The sequence below is a fragment of the Equus quagga genome, chromosome 2 (genome assembly GCF_021613505.1).
Source record: "Equus quagga isolate Etosha38 chromosome 2, UCLA_HA_Equagga_1.0, whole genome shotgun sequence".
Lineage (NCBI taxonomy): Eukaryota > Metazoa > Chordata > Mammalia > Perissodactyla > Equidae > Equus > Equus quagga.
This window is the reverse complement of record NC_060268.1, coordinates 36,181,261-36,208,885: the sequence shown is the minus strand read 5'-3', so window position 1 is coordinate 36,208,885 and position 27,625 is coordinate 36,181,261. Positions and strand designations below refer to the sequence as shown.

The following is a 27,625-nucleotide window of genomic DNA, read 5'->3' as shown; positions in this document are numbered from 1 at the left end:
TGCACGTAGGTCTTTATGAAACATAACAAGAAGGGTGCAAGTGCCGCATTCCTCATTTGACAAATGAGGACAAATCACACCTTGAGAACTAAGGTCATTTCAGTCCACAGCAGCCCTAAGCCAGTGCTATGATTTGAGTTCACAACTCTCGATCCCCACGCCTTTGACTAGTCCACCCACAAAACCAGACACAACCATCCCCTAACCCTGTGTTTCCCACACCTAGCTGTGAATCCGAATTACCAAGGGATGCCTCATACCTACCTCTGATCTACTGAAACTAGAAGTTATTGCCCTAATCCTACCTGATGCAGCTCAACCTGCCTTTTAATATGCAGATATCTAAAGTGATGGCACAAATGATGAAGAAACGACTTTATAGGAATGTTTTTCACACCATCATGTAAAATTAGTATGTCTTTGTCCCTTTAGAGAAATTCTGACCCAAATCTTTAACTTTGCTTTGTCAAGTCAAACAAAATCATGGATTTTGAATCCAACTGGAAAATAAATCAAATATGCATGCAGAACAGCAAACCTGGGCTTCAATTAATAGAACTTTAACAGAAACCTGACCAGAGGCATTGCCTCCTGTAAAAGAAAAAACAAATCATGACAACTACCTATTGAAAACAACTGTCAGTTCCTTTCGCTATTTTGTAAAGTAGAATTAACAAATACAAAACACAGCCACAGGAATACAGATAAGGCAACAGTCTATATTCCTTTCCATTACAAGTGGGGTCATTTATGGGTCTCAAACCTGAATAAAATACAGGTAACAATCTAAATTCAATAATGACAATAAAATACTTTCCATTTTCCAAGTCTCATGGTAATAAATATTTACATTCTTAAAAATAATTTTTGATCATTTTTTTGTTTTTTTTAAAAAGACATAACATGCTCAAGGATACAGAGAATATGGAAAAAATCATCACTTTGTTTAAGAGATCAAATGGTAGTATAAAACAATGCTCTTACATATTAACCAGTTAAAGAATGTTATCATCAGAGTCTAATGTGTTTACTTCAAAGATGACATTCAAGTATGTTATTTAGAACACTATGCCTAATGTATCTATCAAGAAGTAAGCACTGCTATCGAATTTTTGTAGTTTTAATATCTTCTATATCCACCACCACCTCCTCCATATGGATCTCCGTACCCTCTTCCACCATAGCCCCCTCTTCCACCATAGCCCCCTCCTCTTCCACCATAATCTCCCCTCCCACCATAATCTCCCCTGCCTTGGAAACCTCCTCTACCACCACCTCCCCCACTTCCTCCCCACCCTCCACCCCCTCCCCCACCACCTCCCCAACCCCCTCCACCTCCCCAGCCACCTCTTCCACCCCCACCACCTCCTCTACCACCACCTCCACCTCCACCGCCCCAACCACCCCGTCCACCGCCTTCTTGTCTCTTTTGCCAAGGGGGCATTTCCGGGGGTGGTGGTTCAATTTCATTTGGTCGTCCTCCCCTGTCGGGCACCCTTCCCATCAGCACCTGCATGAAGAAACACTTTCTTTCAGTTTCTAATATTTTAAAAGTAAAAACTTACATAAAGGATTCAAGTGATATTGAAGTTATTGTTCTAATAAAGGAACAGAAGCCAAATATTTAAGGACATGAAAGTATCAGACATGGCAGTATGAATTAATATTGAAAATATGTGATGTATGACAAATTCCTCAGCATTTGGTATTATTTTTACACAATCTGAGGGAATATTTCTGAAACTTAAGAGTTTGTTGATTTTCTCTTGTATAAATGTGTTTAGCAAATTCTGTAACAAATGTAGTATCTATCACACTTAAGAAATTTTTTCAGCAAAATACTTTGAATATACATAAACTGCATACTCTACATTAACTAACTTCATATCCATTTATACAACAACTCTGGGCTTCCCAGTGCCATTGATTTCTTAATGAATTATCCAATAAAAGAATGTATTTCTGAGCACATTTTATTTCAATAAAGTATGAGGTATATATGATAACGTGGATATGAGGTCAGAGATGAATACAATGATTATAATCCAAGGTATCATGGCAAAGATATACAAGGATTCTCAACAAACAATTCCTTTCTTACGAGAAATTTAAGCTCACCAACTTTCAATGACACTAGTCACTATACTATTACAAAGAAAAAAAAGACCTGATAAATTTATTTAACCATGCTTTACAATATTTGAAGCATAAACCAAGGAAGAGTTTGGTTTAGGTCCCCAACCTTCTATAGAAAGGAGCTTCTTTATGCGCCCATGAAGAGAGAAAGACAGATAGAGGAGGAGGGTGTCCTTCACTCACTAAAGCCAAGGGGAAGCCAACAGCTCCTGCCTAGTCTCTTTCAGGAAAGAAGTTAAACAGTAGCTGCCTCAACTAAAATGACCTATGAATCAGTTGGGTTCTACTTTCACTGATCCTCTAATCAAAACCATGTTTTAGTAATTTGTCATAAATAAAATATAAAAAGTACAACATGCTCACTGTGGGGCAAAGTTCAAAGTATACATACATTCTTTGAAAGTCAGCAATAATGTCCTAATTATCATATCCAAAAATTAGCTTGTCTTGGTTGTTATTCGCACTGATCTCTCTACCAAATATCTTATGCTGGTGGGTATACGGGGATGGTGCTCCAGGAAGTGATCATAAGATTGCCCTCAAATAATTAGACTATAAATTATAAACTCAGAAAAGAGATGGGCAATGTCACTTAAAGGAGAACTCTCGATCTGGCAAGACCAGATTATAACTTGATGCAAGATATTAAGTAACATATTTAAAGACAGAGCACCTTCAGACGACAGAGGAGGTTGATCTAAAATGAAAGCGAAGAGGCACAAACACTAGTGCTTAACTTAGCAATAATTAGTCAATTGCCTTTAAATACAACCATCTCTCTGGCAAAGTGTGCTGTATCAAGGATGCCTTTCTAACTATAGTGAGTGAGAAACGAGGTTTTAAAATTACTCAAATCCTGTATTGCTGATTTTTTGCTCTTCTGTAATCAAGTTCGCCTTAAAGTGCATCATCCAAATGGAGAATACATGCTATTCAAGCTGACATTACTATTCTAGATTATTGTTGTTGCTACTGTTACAAAGTGAACAATTCAGACTCTGAGTTTCAGACCACTATCAGAGAAATGCATCTAGACTCTGAATCAGGAAACGGAACCTCCAAGAGATTCAGTAACTTCCCCAAGGTGATTCCTCTAAAAGCAAACAACAGAGCTAGGATGTGAACCCAGATTTGTATGACTCCAGAGCACGTACTCTTCCCTTTACACCAAGGATATAAGCAATCTGTCAGTACCTGAAAAGATTCTTACAGACTTTTCCTGACAAAAAATGATTACATTAATGGAAAGAAGGCAAATTAGTTCTTGCTAAAGCTATTAATAAAATAAATTCTTAATTCCCCTAATTCAGATAAAACTTTGGTTCCATTTATGAATACAGAAATTCAAATGGACACGTACACACAACAGTGAACTAAGCCTAGAGCAAGTGAAGCCCCTCCACCACACCCCTTTTCTAGGAGTTTAACCAGGATGTAAAAGAAAAATGGATTAAAATCTGTAAAAACATCAAACGAGGATATTATAAATTCATTCTCCACTGTCCTGAAAGAAGAACCAACCTTATTAATGGCACATGCCGTCTTCTCCCGGCTGGAGCCACTACTTGTCCTAATGATCTTGGACAGATCTTCACGAGCAGCAAGTAGATGTGCCAATGTAATTGTCGTCTTCGGTGACAAAGCATAACGCTTAGGCTGGTAAATTCTTGCTATGTCGTCTGTTTTTACCTAAATAACAAAGATTAGGGGAAAAAAGGAAAAGAACATTTCAATGAAAGAGCAATGACAATCAGAATCATCAGAAAGAAAAAAAAAGGAGATAATGCACAAGAAATAGAAAAGAGGAAAACATTCAAATATCTGATAATTTGTAGGCAGAATGAAAAAAACAGACCAACAGATGCTAAAAGAATACATAACTATCAGTAACAACTCATTTAAAAAGTAACACAAGAAAGATTCCACTCATATTAACACAAAACAAAAGAACTAAAAATAGCTTTACCAAAAGCACATACAGGACCTTGAAGAAGAAAACATTAGTAAATCTCATCTTACAAAAACAAAAGGAAAACTTGAATAAACGGAGAGAAATACCAAGTTTCTGGATGGGAACATTGAGTATTGTCAGTTTTCCCCCAAATCAACTTAGAGGTTTACTGTAATCCTATTGGGATGGTTTTTGAGAGGACGGAAAAAAAAAGATCTAAAGTTAATCCAGACACTAAACAGGTAAGCATGACTCAAAGAATTTTAACAAGAAGAGTTCTACTAGATACTAATATACAACATGAAACTATTTCATTGTCGTAACAGCTAACATTCAGTGAGTACTTTTTAAATGTGCCAAGATACTGTTCACTTAGTCACTATTTCTTTAATCATCAAAACATCCTTTTAGAGTGGTTCTTTTTATTATCCCCTTTTGCAGACAGAAAAAAAGTGAGGCTTAAAAAGCTTAAATAGTTTCCCCAAAATACAGCGAGAATCTCAGCTTTGCCCACTTACTAATAAAGGTCTATTTGACCCCAAGCACAGGTGTACAGATAACAGTCTACCACCCTACCTCAGTCTCATTCAATGGAACCTGGGGGAAAAAACAGATTCATTAAACAAAATAAGTAACTGAGATTCAGAGCCTGACAAATGTATGAATGCAATAAATGATAGAGGAGGCATCAAAGGTCAGCGAGAAAAGGGATGAATTATTTTTTAAATGGTGCTGGAATGAACTGTTGACTATTTGTAATAACAATAATAATAAGGCACACCATGTAGAACAAAGAGAATTCCAAATACAATAGAGTTCATTGTTTAAGGTTTTATTTTAAATTGAAAAACTTAACTGTATTACAAAAATTAAAGTTTCTATACATCAAAAAACATAAAAGAAAACCAAAAGACAACTGGGGAAAATATTTTCAACAAATAAAGCAACTAGCTAACTTCCTTAATATATAAAAAGCTCAATCAAAAGGAAAACAGGAAGACTCAAAGGGGGAAAAAAAAGACAAGACACAAATAGAAATTTCAAAAAAAGAGGAAACTCAAATGACTAATAAGCTTATGAAAAAAAGTTCAACTTTACCAATAATAAAAATATACAAAATTAAAACAATTTAGTCTTTTTTAACCATCAAGTTAGCAATAAAACTGATAATATTTTAAATATTAAAGAGAAGACAAAATTTCATTTACCCTACTCATAGGAGTTTAAATTCATACAAACTTCCTAAAAAACAATTTGACCATGTGAATCTAGAGCATTGAGAGTCACAACCTTTGACACAGTAAATTTTCATTTAGTAATCACCATAAGAATATACTTTGAAATTTACAAATAAAAATTATACATAGTAATATTCCTGGTGTTAGTTAATATAGGAAAAATGTATAAAAAAAGACAGTTAAGTAAATTATGGCATCACTATATGATAAAATATAATGCAGCCACAAAAAGGATGCTGAAAGGAAGTACTATTACATCCAAGAACATAGATGAACCTTGAAAGCATTATGCTAAGAAGCCAGACATGAAAAGCCACATATTGTATGATTCCATGTATATGAAACATCCAGAACAGACAAATTCAAAGAGACAGAAAGTAGATCTTAGTAGTGGTTACCAAAGAAGGGAGGTGGGGGTATTGGGAATAACTGCTAGCAGATGCGTGTTTCTTTTCCAGGTAATGGAAATGTTCTGGAATGAGATAGCGGTAATTGTTACACAATACAGTGCATACACTAAAAATGACTGAATGCTACATTTTAAGAATGGCAAATGATATCTCAAAAAATAGGAAATAAATTAAAAATTAATTTTAAAAAGAGTATTGAAATAGAGCTTTTAGAGATATGGGACAATGATCACAATATATTCAGTGAAAAAGCAAACTATAAAATTATGTTCACAGTCTTATCTCAATACTAGCAAAATAATAAAGAAAAGAAACTAGATTAACCATACTAATAAATGTGAATAATCTTTTTGAAAGCAACTCTGGAGTATGCATCAAAAGCATTAAAATCACATATATTCTTTGAACAAGAAATTCCACTTTTAGAAATATATCATAGACACAACCAAAAATTTAACTGCCAAGGATCTCATTAAAAAGTCAAAGAAAAGAACATGTCAAAACTCATTTGTTTTGGATTTCTCTGTAAATTTAAGGCCAACATTGGGAACATCCTCTAAGCTAGTATGTTAAGACACTTTTAATGCACTACTTTTAACAATTGCTTTTTATCATTGAAATTTTATCAGGTTAAACTGGAGACCCAACATGTATACAACCCCTACTAAGTTTCTGGAGGTCAGTAAAACTGGTACCTCCCACACATCTGACCTCTATTACATTTCCTGAGGTCAGCAATCATGTCATCTACTTCTTTGGTAACTCACAGCTCTTAGAGAATCTGGGCTTCTTGCATACAAGAGTCATTTCAATGACATGGATACACACACACATCTTTGGAGTTTATCCTGCTGCACATGTAGGAGAGAAAAACAGGCTTTATCCATCTGAGAAGCTGACTAGGAATTACAGATACAGAAATCTTCTAAAAATGTTCTACACCTAATCATAGAATATTGAGATGCTCATCCAGAACCAGGTACCATCATAGCACTCAACACATATGAGGTGCTGAATAAATCTGTATTCAAAGAAAATAAATGAATGACAGTCTTCAACTCTGCCTTATAGCTATACTATTACTATGCTAAAAAATTTTTCTCTGAAATAATAACAGTTTTCACCAGCAACCCTGTTCTAATCACTCTTCAATTTTCTGTATCTGTCTGCCAGGGATCTGGAAGGAGACTCCATGTACAATACCCATGACAGAGTATTTCAAGGTAATGAGTCAGATTGAACACACTAAATTATAAAAACGTATACATATACTATAACAAAGAGAATGGAAAAGAGGGATACAGATAAGAGGGAACCAACATCTCAGAAAATGAAATCTGGAGCTGAAAAGTGGGGTCAACTCAGTCTATTTGTGGAACAGTCTATTCCTCTGACCCCTGGTGCCAGGCTGTCATTCCTTCTCCCCTGGCCAAACGAAAAAGGTGTGGAGGAAAAATGAGTTTCTTTCTTGAAAAAATTAGCAGCTAGAGAAAAGACTTCTACAGGTTGGCATTAAGAATTCCCACAGCACAATAGCCAGACCCAAAGCATGACGTCAATAATCCTTATCAATGTCTATAGTTCCCAATCAGTTTTTCAGTGCCTTGCTCTTAACTCTGGACAACCAAGGACCACTATGCATTTGAAGAAAGCCACCACAAGAGAGACGGAGACAAAGAAAAACAAACCATGGAGAAAACAGAAAACTGAAGGCAAAAAAAATTTTTCTTAATTTTTCATCCCCATTCAAGAAGAAAGCACATCCATAAAAGAAGGGGAAAAAACGAAAAAGGAGAATTCAAAAATCAAAAATCAAAAGGAGAATTCAAAAAGGGAATTCCTGGAACTTAAAAAATAATGGCAGAAACAAAAGGTCAATATCAAGTACAAAACAAAATTGAGGACACTTCCAAGAAAGTGAATCAAAAAGGGAAAGAGATGTAAAATGAGACAAAAAATAAAGCAACTTAAGTAAATCTATTCAAGACGTCCAATATCTGACTAACAAGAGTTTCAGAAAAAGAAAACAAAATAAAGAAAAGGGAAGAAATTAATAAAGAAAAATTAATAAAAGGTAAGATTGTATGGATTGAAAGGTCCACCCAGTGTTTAGCACAATGAATAAAAAAAGACCCAGACCAACAAACATTGTGAGATTTCAGAACTCCAAGGATAGAGGAGCCCAAAGGCTTCCAGAAAAAAATAAAAGGTCACCCCAAAGGACAGAGAATGGCATCAGGTTTCTCAATAGCAGCATTAAATGCTAGAAAACAATGAAGCAATGCCTCTCATATTCTTAGAGAAAAATGTTTTCACCTATAATTTTATGTTTATCCAAACGATCAATCAAATGTGACAGCAGAATAAACATTTTCAGAATGCAAGAATTCAGAAAATCACCTCCTAAGCATTCTTTGTTAGGAAGTTATCTGTGGATTTACTACAGCAGAATGAGGGAATAAACAATGAAAGAGTAGGCCATGGGATCCAGGAAATAGTGCAGCATCCAAGGATAACCACGCAAACAGCTAAGATTGCAACTGGAAGATACAAGCTTTTGGGAGGTAAAGTATACAGAAAATGGAGGACTCATTAGAATACCTGATTTTAAAGTATATATAAAAAGAGAAAAAGAAGCAGTAGCATTTGATAGAGAAACACAATGCAAGAAAAAATCCAATGAGAAAGAAGGTGAGACATCTGGTAAACTGAATAATGGCCCCCCAATGTCTACATCCTAATCCCTGGTACCTGTGAATATGTTACCTTGCAGACGCAGATGTAATTAAGGATCTTGAAATGGAAAGATTATTCTGGATTATCTCGCTGGGCCCAGTGTAATCATAAGGATCCTTATATGAGAAAGACAGGAGTGTCAGAGACAGGAGAAGGTGATGTGACAATGGAAGCAGAGAGAAATTGTGGGAGATCCTACACTACTGGTTTTGAAAATGGAGGATGAGGTCAAGAAGCAAGGTACACAGCTGGCATCTGGAAGCTAGGAAATGCAAAGAAACAGATTCTTTCCTGAAGCATCCAGGAGGAATGTAATCCTGCCAATACCTTCATTCTAAGACTTCTGATCTCTAGACCTATAAGAGAATAAATGTGTATTATTTAAGCCACTAAGTTTGTGGTAATTTGTTACAACAGCCATAGGAAACCAATACAAGACACAACATGGAGAGAGAGAGAGAATAAAGAAGAGCAAAGAAGACGACCAAAACAGCCCAGCAGACAGCAGAAGCCAGACAACCATCCTGGATGCTCCCGCCCAGCCCAAGCACCAGCTTACTAAAGGTGCGTAAGTGATCGCAGTGATAAAACACAGGCAGAAGAACTGTCCAGTTAATCCAAAGAATATAATAACACCTGAGAGTATCAGGCACCAGATTTACCTTCACACCTGGAACAACTATAAAACTGGACAACCCATGTGAACTAGAGATTTTGAGACACTGGACATCAAGGAGCACAGGACAGTGACCCCTGAAACAGGGGAAGCAAATAAGGTGAACCCTATAATTATTTCAGCTTACCTAGACTATGATGCAGGGTAGGGCAGGGGATCCCAGACAAGGTCTGAGTACAGGTTAAAGGCATAAAAAGGGAATGAAGGCAAAGAGCTCTCTAGAAAGGTATCTGAAGAGATTCCTACTTGGGAATGCCCCATCCCTGACTGAAACACTCTCCACAGCTTTAAAACACTTGTAAGAAGACTTGTTCAGGCATGCGTATTACCTGTTCCTATTTCTATCTCCTGCTTTCTTGACCATTTGCTCACTATATCTATCTCACTGTTTCATATGATGCCCTTTCTTTTATGCACATCCTTGCATAAATCACAACATCTATGAGTTTAAAACAAATGTGAAAGATATGGGGAGAAATTAAGGTATTTGCAAACAGGGATTTATACAAGACCAGGATGATTATATAAGACTGGTAGTAGGCCTGGGCATGTGCATCAGACAGTGATATTGTGCAAATGTGACTGTTACATAGTAACAGACAAGAGAGCAGGCAGAGCTGTCACAGAGTACCACCTGCAGGACACAGATGGGAAAACAGCCTTACCTTTGCTCTATCAGACCATCCAAAAGACTGCACTGTCACATCTAATCGTTTTATCAACATCCGCCGGCGGCACTCATATTCACAGGAAAGAGCATCGTTGATTCTTTCCAATTGTTTCTAAAGAATGTGGAAACAAAAATCATAAGCTTTAGATTCATGATGCACAGAAAAGAAACTTGAAAACTATACCCAATACTTCCTACTAATTCAAAAGATACTATACTTGATGATCATTTTCTGAACCCACGAGACTTTACAGTAAATTATTTAAATAATAAAGAGTATTTGATAGGACATTTATGATATTCAGAAGATATTAAACATATAAATTAAACTCTAAAATTGGTAGCATTTATCTCATCTTCAACCAAACGTTAATTTAAGTGAAATGTCTACTTGCTAAGTGCTTGGACGAATAAGGAATAAAAACACCAATAACTTCCCATCTTGTTGGCTTTGAGCTACTATACTTTTCAAATCACAACTATGCTAACATATTAGGGACTATAAATACTCCTGACCAGGTATTTTTAAAATTAATAATGTGATTGAAGAAATTTTAGGACCTATTACTCTAGAGTATCAATCCATTCTAGTTCTCCAAAGTAATAAATGCATGCTACACATTGTAAAATCTAGATGTCCAGTTACAAAATTAAGTTGTATTTACTAATTTAATTACATAAAACTAATAAAAACGGGGAGGGGGGATTTACCGCCTGTTCCAGAGTCAAATCAATTTTCAGCAGTGGTTTTCCCACATGATTTTTCTGGACTTTTGAGAGAATATCTTTCACCTAAAAGTAAATATAAAAGATTGTAAAAATGTATATCCCTAATTTAAAACAACCTTATTCTTGCTTAAAATGTTGTTCTGAATGCTAGAGAATAAATAAAACATTAAGTTGAAATAATTAAAATATACCTTCACCTACCAGGAAAGAGTAACACTACAATGCAAACATCTTTTTCAAAGCGTAAGTTATATATTTATCCAAGCTATAGAACATCTTCTTTTCCAGAATAAGAAATAATGTACACAGACAACCAAAAAACTAGTCACTAAAGGTTTTACTGTAAGAATCTGTATGCTTTATGTGAAATAATTTTGGAGTTTCTTCATCAGATAGCACTGTCTTACATCTTGGTAAATTCTCAAAAAAGATGCTAAAACCTTTAAAAAGCACATTCATTTTTCTCAATTAAAAGCTATGTCCACATTCTAATTGCACATATTCTGGTTTTGCTCTTCAGCAAGACAACACAGGACAACAAGCCTTCTCAGTTACAGTCACCACATACCATTTCATGACTTTTGCAAAGTCTCTAATTTGAATTACTTGAAACATTTTTATTTTGGTGAACAAGCTATTAGGCATTTGCTTTTGCTTTAGCAATGTTAAGGGTCATTCCAATAACAGCAATTTATCCTGAAGAAAATGACTGAGAAGTGACAGCCTAAGCTGGGCTCACCCCGCTAACTGAAGAATCCTTCATTATCTAAAGAAAATACTTAAAAACTGCAGAAAATATTTACAGTTTCTTGGTTATAAGGTAACTAGTGAAAACAACAAAGAGCAGTTCAGATTTTGAGGGGTATGAAGCTTATTTAACCTTGGGGGCACGCTAAGAAAAAGAATTAAAAATTATGAAGACAAAATTAGCTTTGAGGCTGGTGGCAGTAATGCGGAGTGACTGTGACTGGCACAGGCTTCTGTTGAGGGTACTGGAAATGCTGTAAAGCGAGATTTTGATGATGGGTGTACTCTGCAAACATACTGAAATTCACTGAATTATACTCTTAAAGTGGGTGAATCTTATGGCACATATATTTATCTTCAGAAAGATGTTTTTAAAAAATTAGCTTAGAAAGAACTTGTACAACTGAGAAACCCCAAAGCTTAAGCTTTATTAGCTTCGCAGCAAATCCACCTCTACAAGAACGACTGAAATACTGACACGATTCTTACATATTATAAAGAATTATTAACTTATTTTCTTAAAATATACCATTTCTATGCAACTATTGTAAATACTTCCAATTTTGATTGTTATTTCATATACTAAAAGTTTTAGTTGTAACTCCTCACACAAGAGGGCTTCTGAATGCAAACTTGTAGTTTCTTACATGTAATTCATTCAGCTCCATTCTCAACTCCATTCTCAGAATTTCAACATCAGGTAACAGTTTTAGTAAGTTTGAGAATGACTTGTGTCAGAGAGGGAGTTAAGGCACAGACTCTGGAGGCTGACTGCCTGGGTTCGAACCTCAGGTCTACCACTACTACTTAGAAACTTGCTTGTCTAATTTATTAAATCTTTCAGTACCTCAGTTTCCTACCTCATTATAGGTGATGTGAGAATTACATGAGTTATTACATATGAACATTTAGAATAGTAAATGCTATACGTTTGTTGTTATTATTACTATAATTACTTTCGATTTATATTTGAACAGTTTCAAGTTGGAAAATAATGATCATTTTCTTCCCCAATGGTAACAAAGTATCTTCTGGACATGTCACATGTAGAAGAAAGAAAATATGGAAATTTTTGCTTCTGATACAAAGTGAATGGAGAAGGAAGTCCTTTAGGTAAATATTTGGCCACGATGGCCACAACAATAGCTACCTTATAATTAGCCTGCCAGCAACTAACACAGGCATTACAGCCTGCTTCAAGTAGGGACGAGAGAGGTTTGAGGATATTGTTAATATTAACTAAAACCCATAAAACGGAAAAGCCTCTTTGAGATATGTGGAGGCACTGGAAGATTAGGAAAAGCTCAGAAACCTGTTTCACTTTGAAATAGTCCCAGACATTTTAGCCAACCCCAGATCATTCTTAATCTAGAGAAAAAGGGAAAAAAAACTCTGAAGAGTATCTTGTTAACTCCAGAACAATGTTTTTGACCTGGGATTCAAACATTTATTTTTTGGTTTGCAAATTCTACCAAAAAAAGTTTTTAATATTGTCTTTTCATCTTAATGATATTCAAATTTTCTTACTTCATTCAGATAAATCTTATTTTTCAGTTCATAAACTATCAATGCAAAAGAGAACTTTATTCAAGGATTTAGTTTAAAGCAGCATGTCTAAAAATGGAGTTTTAGCACCTATTCTTGAGAGTGAGAATTTTCTTTTCCTTTAAAATGAATCCTGTATTATTCCTCTAGAGGACTCCTACAAATCCTAGGAACTAGGCCAGAATTTGGTCTGCAAGAGTGGCATTCTCTCACATTCACTATACAATGAATACTTATCCACCAGAAATTGTGCTTGCTCACTGCTGAAGACAACCATATTGCAATTCTATTAACAATATCCGCTGAAAAAAATTTTAGTTTGCCTTTGACTCTCTAGAATAACTCTATTTCTTTCATTATACTGTAATCCAACCTTGTTTAGGAAAGAGATCCTTAAATTTGCAAAGTGTTTCTATCACGGCAAACTCTTGCAAAGCCTAAGGGCACTCACTCATTAAGATCGGCTTCCTGAATATTAGCTATAGTCAAGTCAGCCCACATACATATTAACTCCAAATGCAAAATTTAGTTTACATGAAGATAAACTTCTTGAAATTGAATGTAAATCTTACACTTAAAGGAAATATTTTCATTTTTAATACAATATTTGCATGTCAGCATTTAGTGGAATTTTTGGGAAATGAAAAATAAAACAAATACAATACCTTTGATTCCACTTGGTTTAGCATAAGCGGAATGTCAGAAGTCGTTGACTTGGGTACACCAAGGGTATCACAGATAGCTTGAACTTCCTGATATATTTCACTATTTTTATCTAATTGAGAATTTTTACATTTCTTGTTCTGTAGTATCTGTAAAGCTTGAAGTTCTGTACTTAAAAATACTATAATAAAAAAGGGAAAAAGAAATAATGTTAAAATGCACAAGGAACTCCTTAAAAAATCTCACTTCTGGGTATATATCCAAAGGAAATGAAATCAGGATTTCAAAGAGATCTGCACTAGCATGTTCACCACAGTATTGTTCACAACAGCCAAGTTATGGAAACAACCTAAGTGTCCTTTGACAGATGAATGGATAAAGAAAATGTGGTACATACATACAATGGAATATCATTCATCCTTAAAAAAGAAGGAAATCTAGCCATGTGCTACAACATGGATGAAGCTGGAGGACACTGTGCAAACTGAAATAAGCCAGACACAGATGGACAAATACTACACAACATCACTTTTACAAGGAATCTAAAATAGTCAAACTCATGCAGAAGCTAGAGGTGGTTGGCAGGGTCTCGGGAGAGGGGCAAAGAGGGAGTTACTAGCCACAGAGTTTCAGTTACACAAGATGAATAAGTCCTAGAGATCCACTTTAAAGCACAGCACCTACGGTTAACAATACTGGAACGTATACTTAAAAATTTGCCAAGAGGGTAGATCTTATGTTAAGTGTTCTTATCACAAAACAAAATAAGTATAAAGGGGGCGGAAGGAACCATAAAAAAAAAAAAGATAGTGCCTACTGGCAAACAGTTTTAAAGTCCAATAGAAGGGACCCACCAGTAAATCAACAATTTAAGAATGCATAAGAATGTGTAAGACACTGATTTATAGACTTTTCCATGTAATCTATACGCGACAGACAGTCTAAAGAGCCCACAAAAAGTTAAGACCAATACATATCAAACTTTGCTTATGAGGACTATGCCAAGGTTCCTCTGATTCCAAAACTTCACTAAAACAGGTCACCAGTTCTTCAAACATTTATATTTTGTACAGAACCTTGGCTCAAGTCCTTCTTTGTTCTATGGAAGTATGCTCTATGTAATAGTAGAAACAAGAGCTCAGTCCAGTATTTAGAATGCTAATCCATGCAGGTGGTAAACAATATAGTGTTTAAAAGTCTTCCCACCATAGATTCTCAGATTCCCCCGCCCCAGAGGGAATCACCATTATTAGTTTCTTGGCTATCTTTTCAGGCATATATGTGTATGTATATTTAGAATACATATCTACCATCTAAGCACATTTCTTTTTTTTTTTTTTCTTGAGGAAGATTAGCCCTGAGCTAACATCTGCTGCCAATCGTCCTCTTTTTTGCTGAGGAAGATTGGCCCTGAGCCAACATAAGTGCCCACATTCCTCTACTTTTTATATGTGGGACACCTGCCACCACATGGCTTGATATGCGGTGCATAGTCCGCACCCAGGATTTGAACCGGTGAACCAAAGTGGAGTGTGCGAACTCAACCACTATGCCACCAGGCCGGTCCCACTTTTCTTTCTTTTATACAAATAAGAGAATACATGTTCTGTATATTTATTGTTATCTTAGACATCATTCCACATCAGTACATTTGATCTATTTTCATTCTAATGGCTAGATAGTGGTATCCCTGCAAAGATGGACCATTTCTATTTAACTACTACAAACAAAGACTTAATGAACATCTTTTCATTGTACACTTAGGGAAATAAATATGTTCCCAGTCACACAGAATTGCCAAGTCAAAAGACAGGTGAATTTCACTTATAATATTGAAAATTTGCCATTCTAAAAGGTTGTACCAGTTAATCTCCCACCACACTCTAATACCTATGGTATATGAGAATGCTTACTCCTCCAAACTTGTATTACGACTTTTTTTTTTGGTATTTGCTCCCCTGGTAAGTGAAAAATGGTATCCTGTCATTTTATCTTTGTAACTCTTTAACTGTGAGGGATACTGGGCATCTTTTCAGGTTTAGAAGCAATTTCTTAAAAAACTTTTCTGGGGGCCAGCCTGGTGGCGCAGCAGTTAACTTCGCACGTTCCGCTTCAGTGGCCCAGGGTTCGCCCGTTTGGATCCCGGGTGTGGACACAGCACCACTTGGCAAGTCATGCTGTGGCAGGCATCCCACATATAAAGTAGAGGAAGATGGGCACGGATGTTAGCTCAGGGCCAGTCTTCCTCAGCAAAAAGAGGAGGATTGGCAGCAGATGTTAGCTCAGGGCTAATTTTCCTCAAAAAAAAAAAAAAAACTTTTCTGTAGAATGCCTGTTCATTTCTTATGTGCTTTACACATTTTTCCAGTGAGTTTTTCTCTTTTTCTTCTTGACTTATAAAGCTCTCTACATAGTAAGGAATTTGGCCCTTTTAATTTTGTACATGTCACAAACACTTCTAAGAACAACATAAAGAAGCTTATTACATCAATATGTTTTAAAGACAAACTAAAGACAAAGATGGAAAAGATGCTGATAAGATTGTGAATTGGTATAACCTTTCTGGAACAAAATATGGCGATATAAATGTAGACCAGAGATAAATATTCGTAATATTTTTTAAATGTTCATGATCTTTGTCTAAGTTAAAAGCAACCAAATATATGAACAAAGAAATTAATTCAAAATAGAAAAAAATCCAAATACCCCCAAATTTGAAATCTAGTAAATAAAAATGTTATATCCATAGCATAGAATGTTATGTAGCCAATTTAAATTGTTTTTTCAAAAAAATATTAAGTGATGGGGAAATGCTAACAATACACTAAATGAAGAGGCAGAGAAGGAACTGTACCTGCAACAGAATCTCAATCTTACTTAAATGTGTATGTACAAAGGAAAAGGAAATTCCAGAAAGTTATTCATGATTCTCTCTGGGGAGTGAGATTGTAAATGATTTTCTTCTTTACAATTTTATCCACTTTAAGATTTCTATGATGAGTATGTAATTTTTTAACAAATAAAATTTACCACTCTAGCTATTTTTAAGTGCACAGTGGCATTACATACACACACACTGCTGTGCAACCGTCAACACCATCCATCTCCTGAACTGTTTCATCTTCCCCACCTGAAACCCTGTACTCATTTTACACTAACCCCTCATTTCACCCCACCTCCCGCACATGTATTTTCATAATCAGAAAAAACTATACCAATTCCTCTTATATAGCCTCTTTACTTTTACTTGTACCAGAAACTTTTATTACTATTAGTGCTGAGTTTCTTAGCAGCTAAGGAAAAAAAGAGAAACAACAGATTACAGTTCCTCTAGGCCAGTGCTTCTGAGCCTCCTTCCTGTCCCAATACACCTAAGGGTTACTGACCTCCCATTAATAACAACGGTTCATTAAATCAGTGACTCGCACCAAATGGGAGGAAGACGGGGAAACAGTGTAAGAAATGGGGGGGAGAGGTACATAATTTTTATCCCTTTCCTCAACACACACAAGGTAATTCAAATGTCAATCCTTTTTCATTGCCACTAGTTAAAATTACACACGATTTCTGCTCTAATGAAACAAACATTACTAACACTACAGCCTAGGAGGAATATATCACATGGGCCTTTTCATAAATGGTACAATCTAAAATAATAGAAATCTCCAATGACAGAAGATGTTAGGAAAATTCTTTCAAATGGGTTGTTTGCAGAACTTTCAAAAGAGCATGAAATTACACTGACTGAAATAAAAAATTTTGAAAGGACACAATACAAATAAATGGATCTATTATTTATAGTAATTGTTTGGATATAGAGTAATCTATACTCCAAATTCACCTGACAAAAAAAGGCCACACTCACTAGAATTCAAGTGGCCAGAGGGCACTCTTTTTTTAAATGATATATCCCTAGTGCCTGGAGCAGTTTCTCATACAATACTAGGTGATTAATAAATATTTCTGAACCAATTATCATTCAGTGCCTATCACTAAAAATGAGATCTAATAATCTGCTTAGCAGCGTAGTTTCAGAAAGTTTTAAGATTAAATAAGACTTTGGAGATCACCAACTTTAGCCATCTAGTCATAAATGCTAAGAGATGAATTAGGTAAAGAAAAAATTACTAAAATACTATATAAATCACAAACACAGGCATTCTATATTGGCCAAATAATTCATAAGTACTAGAAATCTTAGATGTGGCCGAGTGGTTAAGTTCACGCGCTCTGCTTTGGCGGCCCAGGGTTTCACCGGTTCAGATCCTGGCTGTGGACATGGCACCGCTCATCAGGCCATGCTGAGGCAGCGTCCCACATGGCACAACCAGAAGGACCTACAACTAGAATATACACCTATGTACTGGGGGGCTTTGGAGAGAAGAAGGAAAAAAAAAAAAAGAAGATTGGCAACAGATGTTAGCTCAGGTGCCAATCTTTAAAAAAAATTAAATCTTAGAATGTATATTAGTAGAATTTATATAATATTTATATAAATATCTCTGAGTCAGCTTCATCTTTTAAGTCAAATTTTAAAGTCTTTTTAACAGAGAAAATGTCTAATGCCTCATTAATGAAATTTCATAAATTTTGACTTGAAAATAACAAAAACCAGATCAAACACGTGCATTTAAATGTTCAAAGAAAGATAACTTACACAGAAGTTTCAAACAGTCGTCCTTCTTTTTTAAACGGTCTTTAATATCTCCTGATATGAGTACGGAATATGGACATGCCATTTCTTTTAAAAAACCACTTATCTCAAGCTGGAAGCTTTCTAGATCATCTCTCCCTTTAAAAAGAAAAATCATAAAACATTTATTGAATATTTACCATATTATCTGAGACTTTAAAATATACCACTAGTTGATTTCAATTTTACATTCAATTCTAAATTTTGACTTTGACATTAAATCCTTACATGTGTGACTCCAAAGCTTAGGTAAACGTAACCAAACAATTTCTGCATACACAAAGTAACACTTAAGTTTAAGAACCTAAGTATCAGGGCCAGCCCGGTTGTGCAGCGGTTAAGTGAGCATGTTCCACTTTGGCGGTCCAGGGTTTGCCAGTTCAGATCCCAGTTGTGTACATGACACCGCTTGACTAAGCCATGCTGTGGTAGGTGTTCCACATATAAAGTAGAGGAAGATGGGCACGGATATTAGCTCAGGCCCAGTCTTCCTTAGCAAAAAGAGGAGGACTGGCAGCAGATGTTAGCTCAGCGCTAATCTTCCTCAAAAAAAAAAAAAAAAAGAACCTTGGTGTCTAATCATGAGATTATGAATAATTTTGTATCTAAATCCCTGAGAAGTATTTTCCAATAAACTTTAGACTTTCCATAAAAGTAGATAAACTGGAAATATTCTATGTTAGTAACTGAAATACTAAAAGCATTATTATGGCTATAATTATTAACTGGCTTCAGAGCAAATGACACATTTCTATTTTACTTCTATGGATTCAGATAAAAAATGCAATCATCTAATTAAGCCTCACTGCTCATCTTTCTTTCATAATCTAATTATGTAGGAACTTGTGTCATGTTTTCAATCCAGCTTATTTTACTTTGCTTCAAGTGAATTCTATTAGATTTAGGAAGGAAAAAAACAATTTAAAAGTAATGATAGTTCAGAAGGGAAGGCTAGTTCATCCCCTAGCAAATGCCCAATACTTTTTTACTTTTCATTTTAGTACACTATCTGAAGTTCTACCAATGAAAGACCCACAAGGACTCCAGTTACCAGACAGTAATGAATTAAACCTTTATGAGCTAGTACAGGAGTTTTTATAAAAGTATTCCCATATGAATCCATGTCCTGAGTTATAGGCTTGGTAATATGACTTAAAGATTACATGTACTTTAAAAAAAAAAAAAAACCTTAATTCAAAATAAACGGTATTCAAAAATTAAAGTTTTTTAAATAACCAAATTCAGACTTTACTTTTTCTAAAGAATAATACTAAGGTTAAGACAACAAGTAAACAGTAATTGTTTATAATTTTATACAAATTTAAGAACCAATTTTGGACTAATTAATATACAATTTAGTCCAAAGATATTTAATATCACATACTGAAGTTCATAATTTTAATGATTTTTCTTTGTATAGGGGCACATTGTAGATAAAACCGTAAATCATAAGCTATCATTTCATTTTACAATTAAACAGAAAAATAAATAAAACACAGCGGCAATACCAGCTGAAGTGATACTTTCTTCCAAGTCGCACAATGATTTTATCTGAGAGCCTAACCAAACACAGAGCTCTGAAAATTCAGGCGAAGACAGTCCACCCTCCGCTGCCTTGGTAAGGGCTTGCTCTTCTAACAGTGGTCCCTTGTACCTAGAAAGAAGACATGAAAGGTTAAAAAACAAAACAAAACCTAACACTCTAAATCAAGGCCTGCTGCCTGTTTTTGTAAATAAAGTTGTACTGGAACACAGCCATTTACAGATGGTCTCCGGCTGCTTTCACACTGCAATGGCAGAGTTGAGTAGTTGTGACAGAAACAGTATGGCCAGAAAAGCCTAAAATTTTTACTATCTGGTCTGTTGTAGAAATGGTTTGCAAATTTCTGCAATATATAATTAACATTTGGCTTTTTTTCTTTTCTTTTCTTTTCTTGAAGAAGATCAGCTGTGAGCTAACATCTGCTGCCAATCCTCCTCTTTTTGCTGAGAAAGACTGGCCCTGAGCTAACATCCGTGCCCATCTTCCTCTACTTTATATGTGGGACACCTGCCACAGCATGGCTTGCCAAGCGGTGCCATGTCCACACCCAAGATCCGAACCAGTGAATGCCAGGCCGCCGAAGCAGAACGTGCGAACTTAACCGCTGTGCCACTGGGCTGACGCCTGGCTTTTTTTTTTTCCCTATATTTTAACATTTCTTAGTAAAATCATCAATTTTAAGATAAATACTACATGTAACACAAAATCACACAGAGCAGAGTCTAATAACCTTACACTAGTTAGAAGAATAAGAAAAGGAAATACAATGAAAAAAGAACAGATGTAAACTTTAAATTTAAAAGTGTAAAGCTGAAAAGAACTTATGAAATTTTTAACCTAAATCAGTTATAATTATAAACACTGCTACAAAATGTATTTAAATAGAACCTTAGTTTTCTGGTCATTTTATATATTATCTTAATTGAATTAGATACCAGTTTTATTGTTCTTTCTGCAACTGAGCTTTAACATTATAAACTTATAGATTTTAATATACGTGATGGGTTTTAATCCACTGCAGCTATTTTTCTTTTGCTATCTAAACTGTCCTATCTCTGGGTAGTGGGAGCCCATTCACATTGGCCGAGGAGTCCTTTGACTTGTCCCCAGTATTTTTTGAATACTTTCTTCGCTTTCCATGACAAGACATTCCTGTCCTATACCTGTAATCGCCCATTTCTCCAAGAAGCCCCGATTCTTTTTCAAGGTATTTAGGGTACACAACCTGCTACTAAAGGTTAGTCACAGTATCTGCACCTCTTTAAGAGAAATTACAGCAGAAGTTCACATTGCTATTTCCAATTCAAATTTACAAGTGTAGAGTTTTTACTTATTTTGTTTTGTATTATTTCTGTTTTACAATGAAAATTCTGGTTTCTAATGACATTTATGTAATCCTAGTATATATAAAAATAGATATAAATTACATAGTTTCAGAATAGGAAAATCAGCATTATTACTAACAATAAAATTACTGAAAACTATTTTTTTAAATCTTTGGAATAATTCCAGTAAGGATGTATAGAAAAACAATTCCTTTCCATGTGATTCAACTGCCTATTTCATATATTGATGGACATTCATTTCATTTTGCTTTTAATTTTTAGAGATTTGTCTCTCTCTGTTTTGATTTCATTTTTATTTAATTTTGCTTTATAATTATGTCAAACATTTATATGGTCTCAAAGTCTAATTTACAAAACAAGGTACATTCAGACAAATCTAGCTTGCAATCTTAATCTTGTTCCCTCTACTCTATTCCCGCCTTCCCCAATAGGTTACCATATTTATTAGTTTTGGGTTGTCATTCTGATAATGTTAAATATAAATATACATATTTCTCCCTTTTCAGATAAAAAGTAGCCTACTACATACTGTTCTATTACTTTCTTTAAACACACACACATTCACACACACACATTTACGTATCCTAGAGATCAGCAGAGATACTACTCAATCACGTTTATGGTTGTATAGTACTCCACAGTCTGAATGCACCATATTTGGTTCACCATGCCCCCACTAAAGGACAATGGGGGTATTTACAGTCTTTTGCCATTATTAAAAAAATTGGCAAATTTTTGTCAGTGTATATCAAGGATAGTTTCCTAGAGGTGGGATTGTTGAGTCAAAGGGTAAGTGGATATGTAACTTTGCCAGATATCATTAAATTTTCCTTTACGGGGTTATACCATCAAGGCATGAGAGTATGCATTTCCCCTAACTCACCAAAGTGGTCAACCATTTAGATTTTTGACCATCTGGTATTTACATTTCTCTTAGGAACAAGGGTGTAAATCTTTCTTATGTTTCAAGGCCATTTCCATTTCTTTTTCTCTGACTTCTCTGGTCATATCTCATGAAGGGTGAGTATTTTCAAATTCTCATTTTGCCAGTAAGAAATTAAGGCTTAACGAGGTTAGAAGACTCGCCTCAAGGAGCAGGCCAGGCCCAGTGCTAGGTCTGTGTTTATATATAAATTTATTTATTTAGAATTCATTTAATCTCTACAGCAATGCTTGAAGTTAGTATTATGCTGATTCTGTGGGATGAGAAGATAAATAACTAAGTGACGACACTAGGATTTAAGTCCAGATTTGACTCCAAACACTCCATGTGAACTCTCCAAGTTCTGTTTACACTAATAAGGAAACTACGCAAGTAAGCTGGCCAGGTAATGCAGCCAGATTAAGGCAGAGCCGCAACCAGACCACTGTCCCTGCTCCTCCAGCCCAGACTGGCTCCTCTACGTATTACCCTTCCTCCACGTCTTAACGTGCCCTTCAGTGAGATTTAACAGTAAGCACCTGATCTCCCCCTACTTGCCTTCACTTCTGCAATAAAGCAATAACCATAAACTCTTGAATAAACTTAATTCAAATTGTTGGTGATAAGTTATTTTCACTGAAATGCCAATAATAAATTTCAACAAAAACTGATTAAATCATCCAAAAATACTGTATTTAGAGGAGAACCTCTTCCCACTTTCCTTAATGCCTCAACTCATCAAATCAGGCAAAAATAAAAAGAAGAAAAAATAAATTCATTTAACAAACCTGAGCATCTAATAACAACCATAATCATGATAGCACCTAACATTTATAAGCTACTCTTATGCTAGGCCAGTGTTCTCTGTTTTATGTATATTACCTCATTTAATTGCCACAATATCCTATAAGATAGGTATTATTATTATTATGCTCTAGTTTGCTCCATATATTCTTATTTAATTAGGAAAGCGCTACTCTTATTCCAAACACTGGGGACACCTCCCCTCAGGCCTAGACTCCCCCAGGGCCACATACACTGGGACACAGTTGATGGTATGACACTATTTCAAGCTGAGTGATCCAAATCTTCAGGTCATTAGAGCCACTGGCAAACCTCCATAAAGACACAGCCTAATTTATCTTCTGTTCTCTGTTTTCATCAGCCAGCATATAAAATACGAGACTCTTTCTTTGCCCCTGTCATTTACCCACCTTCTAAATTGCCTCCAACCCAGCTCTTCACTTCTCCTTGCTTCCCAAACTCTTCTACTATGTTCCATCCATAAACAACTCTCCTAGATTATCAGTCTCTTCCCAGAAAGATTATCCCTACCACCTGTAGCTTAGGCTATTTTACTCTCTCAAGTTCCTCAAGGTCAGATTGTAAAGTTTCTGCCCTTGCTTCCCAAGACAGCATTCATATCATTGCTCCTCCATTATCTTATAAAGACCTCCAGCTCTCTCCAGGCTCAGGCCACTCATATTTGCCATCCTCTTTTTCCTGTGGTTTTCAGCTATCAATCTCTTGGACACTCTCCCACATTCCCTGTGCTCAGTTTTCCTCTCCATCCTTATTTTTGCCATTATACTGAGTTTCTTTAAAGTAAATATGTATACCCTCGCCAATACTCTGAGCTCTTAATTCCCTAACTTCCTCTTTTCCAACCTCGGCACTACACGTCAGTGAACCAACCCCTAGATCTTGCCATCACCTGGAACTACACCACCTTCGAAACCACTAATTCAGATATGTCACTCCCTGACCACAATCTACTACCTATAGTTTCAGCTTGCTCTTTCAACCACTCTTCTACAACTACTCTGTAATCTCACCTCCACCTCCATTCCACTGGTCCCTCTGCAATCTCTTTATTTATTAGCTCCCTGCTGTCTTCACTTTCTTTCCTATGCAATTTAGATTCCAAGGTGTATCATTTCATTTTGGGTCTCAATACTACCTACTGAAGAAATGAATCCTTGAGACCATCAACTCCTTCACTCTAATATCCAGGCAATCACTAAGTCCTGTAATGCACATCTTTCCATTTCCACTGCCACTAAGTAAACGGCTTCTCGTCTAGACTACTACTAATCGTCCACTCCATTCTCTACCTTGCCAACAGAAGTAACTTTTCAAACTAGACATCTAATTACTCCCTTTTGTATTTAAAATCTTCAATTATGTCCCACTGCTGTTATGACAGAACAAAATCCACAACACAGCCTAAAGGCAGCTGCACGCCCTGGTCCTCTCTGAACTCTCCAATCTAGTCTCCACCACTCTGGTCCTTGCTCTCTGCCCTCCAGCCACACTAGCCTCCTTCCAGTTCTTCTAATACAGCACGCTCCTTCACACTTCAAGGCCTTTCATAGTTTGTTCTCACTATAAGGGCACCTTTGACCTCCTTTCCCACCCAACCTCACCTAGTTAACTCCTATTCACCCTTCCTATTTCAACTCAAAGGTCAATTCTTCAGGAATCTATCACTAACCCCTAAGACTACATAGGTCCTCCTGTCATGTTATGTCACACTGTTATTTTCTTATAAAACATTTACAGTTTATAAATATTTGTGGGATCATGTCTGTTTCTCCACTATACTGTAAGCTTCACAAGGACAGGGACTGTCTATTTTGCTAGTCACTGACTTCTCAGAACAGTGCCAAATATAGAGTTGTGCTCAACAAATATTTGAAATAAACTTCCCTCCATAATGGTGGTTTCTCAATCTTGGCTGTGAAGCTTTTGAAAAACATGCATGCCTATACTGCACCCCCCAAGATCATGATTCAGTCATTTTGTGGTAGAGAAGAGACTGGAACATTTTTCATAAGCTCCACATATGATTTTGATGCACAGCTAGGGCTGAGCTCCACCGTTCTACAAAATCAGACTGCCAGAACTGAAAGAGACTTCTGAAATCATCTGCTCCAGCCTGCTCCTTTCAAGGGGAGGAAATTAAGTTCTTCCTATCCTGTTTTCATTTATAATATACTATATCACTAAATTGTTCTTTCACAGAGATTTTCCCTTTTAATTCCTCCCTTTAACATTCTATTTTATCTGACAAACTAAAGTACTTTCACTGATATCCTAAATGTTTTTTTTTTCCTCCCCAAAGCCCGAGTATATAGTTGTATATTCTAGTCGTAAGCCCTGCTAGTTCTTCTATGTCAGCCGCCACCACAGCATGGCTACTGACAGACGAGTGGTGTGGTTCGGCACCCAGGCACCAAATCCAGGCTGCCAAAGTGGAGTGCACTGAACTTCAACTGCTAGGCCTTCAGGTCTGGCTCCTAAATGTTTTAATCACAATAGAAAGTGCATTATTCACAATCTACATGGATATTTTAAAATACAGTGTGCGATTACTTACATATTGTAAGTAAACAACTACTCTTTTTTCACATCTCATTACCATTATAGGAAAATTCAAACTTCAAAATCTTGTGCTCAGATAAGGAAAAATCAATTCCAAAGTGTATAAATTGTTTTACTTTCCAGACTGAATAATCTGAAACTAATTTTCCTTGATAAAAGCCAAGATCATAGCAAACCTCATTTTTCAAAACACCTATTATAAACAAATTCAAGGAATGAAGGAAGAAAGCAAGCAGTGACTTCTCCTTTTTCCTAAACTATTTACAGAATCCCACTATTCTTATCTAGAGTACTTGGAAGCTCAAACTGTTTGGGGACTAAACTTCTATTCAGTATTTTAAATTCTTGCTTTGGTTACTTCCTTAACCAAGTTAAGTGAAAATTTCCAAGAGATTTCACAGATGTAAAAATGCCCCCTAAATAATCACTAGTTCTATTCTTTCATTTGACAAACATTTAGTCAGGATCTACTAAGTTGCAAGGCTCTGGAACAGTGGGTCATTGCAAAGCAGGTATTATCAGGGTCCAAAAGATTAGCAGTTGACACAGGCCCAAGAGCAGTTTTAGGCCAAAAATAAAGTGGGGTGAGGGAATTTCAAGCTTCACAGTAGCCCTGCAAAGGCACAGCCATCCCATTCACACACTGGAGCACTGGCAGGGCAAACAGCTATGCAGATGGCTCCAATCTCTTTAATTCACGGGTCTTTTTTGACTCTCAACTATCAGGCTCTATGCTTCCCTCTGTGTACTCTTTTCTTTGAACTTTTCTTCATTCATTTACCCATTCATTCAACCACTATTTATTGTGCCAGACCCCGTTGTAAGATGTTGCTGGAACATGACAGATAAGGCACCTGTTTTCCTGGAGCTGACTTGGCGGGGGCGGGGAATCAAGCAACAATAAATAAATGGGCAGGACAAGATAATCTGGGATACAGCAAAGGGCTGTGAAGAAAAGATAGGATGAGGCTGAGGGAAGGACTATGTTTCATGTGTTGATTCTCAGGCTTGCAACTGTTAACATCATCCCAGGAGTTCTTATTACACTTAACACTCTGAATTGTAAATACCAGTAGACTCTTTGTAGCCCCACGACTATGTTAGCTACTAGGAATCTGAAAACTGTCTTTTTGGTATGCCTAGCACAGAAATACGCATTCATAAATACATATTAACACCCAGCTAATATGTTGTTCAGGAACGGATGAAATGGTTGAACGGGCTCGCAAGTGAACTGAAACGCTCTCTCCGGTCAAGGCAGCAGGAGAGATTCACCCCGAGGCCTAATTAAGCCACAGGTTGCACACCGTGAGCGACGACAGTCCCCAGCCCGGGTTCCAGCCCCTCCCCCCGGGCACGACAACGACGTCAACACAAACAGCCCCGCGGGCAGGGCCACGCCGCCCGGAGCACCGGCGCCGGCCGGCCGCTGGGCGACCCCGCTGCGGGCCGGGCTGTGGAGTCCCGAGGCCAGGAGCCTGGAAGAGGGGCCATGCGCCCCGGCCCCGCTCCACCCCCAAACGGCTGTCTCTCCCGCCTCCCGCTTAACTCCGTCGGCGCCGGAGGGCGCGGGCCGGAGGCCTGCACCGAGCTCCGAGGCCGCGGGGTCCCCGGGAAGGAGCCTGCAGCAGCCAGACGGCGGAGAGCTCACGTCTTCGGAGAAAAGGCGTACTCAGGAATACTCACCCCAGCGCCTCTAGAGTGTCCAGCACGTCGCCCTCCATGGTAGGTTCGGGCCCCGGCTCCGGCCCTCTCATGGTCCTGCGGCCCAAAGCTGTTCGGCGCTCTAAGGAGCCCGCCGGAAACTGGCGTCACGGCGCCAAGGTTCCGGTCGCCGTCTCGACGCGGGCTGCCTAGGAGCCCTGCGGACTGGGGCGCGGAGGTTCCCAGCCCGGAGGGAATCGACTTAGTGCCTAAAACCGCTTTATGTAACAGTATTTTTAAAAATAATAACAACAGCAAGTAATAGTAATAAAAAGGCATCTTTGTGTTGGGTCTTATCTGTGTATTGAAATCAGACTCAGCGAACATCGTGATTCTCTCCTACTTGTTCTCAACCTTTCGGACTCCAGACTTCTCATTTTATAACAAAAATCCTGAAATGAAAACTTATCTTGAACTCAATTTGGTACGTAATATCATGGACCTACACATAGAATTTTAAAATCAATGTACAGGGCAATGCTTCGACTTTACAGAAGAAATAAAGAGAAGGTAATTTATAACAATTTATTTT

The 27,625-nt window shown here is 36.8% G+C and overlaps 1 protein-coding gene across 1 annotated transcript; it reads right to left on the bottom strand.

The window, feature by feature from the left end:
- Positions 1-699: 699 nt before the first annotated feature.
- On the bottom strand, positions 700-27,174 carry FAM98B (family with sequence similarity 98 member B). The gene is made up of 8 exons (XM_046652931.1): positions 27,076-27,174; positions 19,703-19,848; positions 18,159-18,293; positions 13,504-13,682; positions 10,529-10,609; positions 9,813-9,929; positions 3,658-3,825; positions 700-1,510 (listed from the first exon to the last, which is right to left on the bottom strand). The coding sequence occupies exons 1-8, from the start codon at positions 27,144-27,146 to the stop codon at positions 1,121-1,123; spliced, it is 1,287 nt and encodes a 428-aa protein (XP_046508887.1). The 5' UTR covers positions 27,147-27,174; the 3' UTR covers positions 700-1,120.
- Between the last annotated feature and the right edge of the window lie 451 nt (positions 27,175-27,625).

Bases quoted from the DNA above. Each gene is read 5' to 3' on its own strand.
- FAM98B (XM_046652931.1), bottom strand. From the start codon at position 27,146: ATGAGAGGGCCGGAGCCGGGGCCCGAACCTACCATGGAGGGCGACGTG. The intron at 18,294-19,702 runs GTATTGCCGCTG...TTCTTTTTAAAG, and splicing joins AGAAAGTATCACTTCAGCTG to GGAGAGATGATCTAGAAAGC. The intron at 1,511-3,657 runs GTTGGTTCTTCT...TTCTTCATGCAG, and splicing joins CGGCATGTGCCATTAATAAG to GTGCTGATGGGAAGGGTGCC.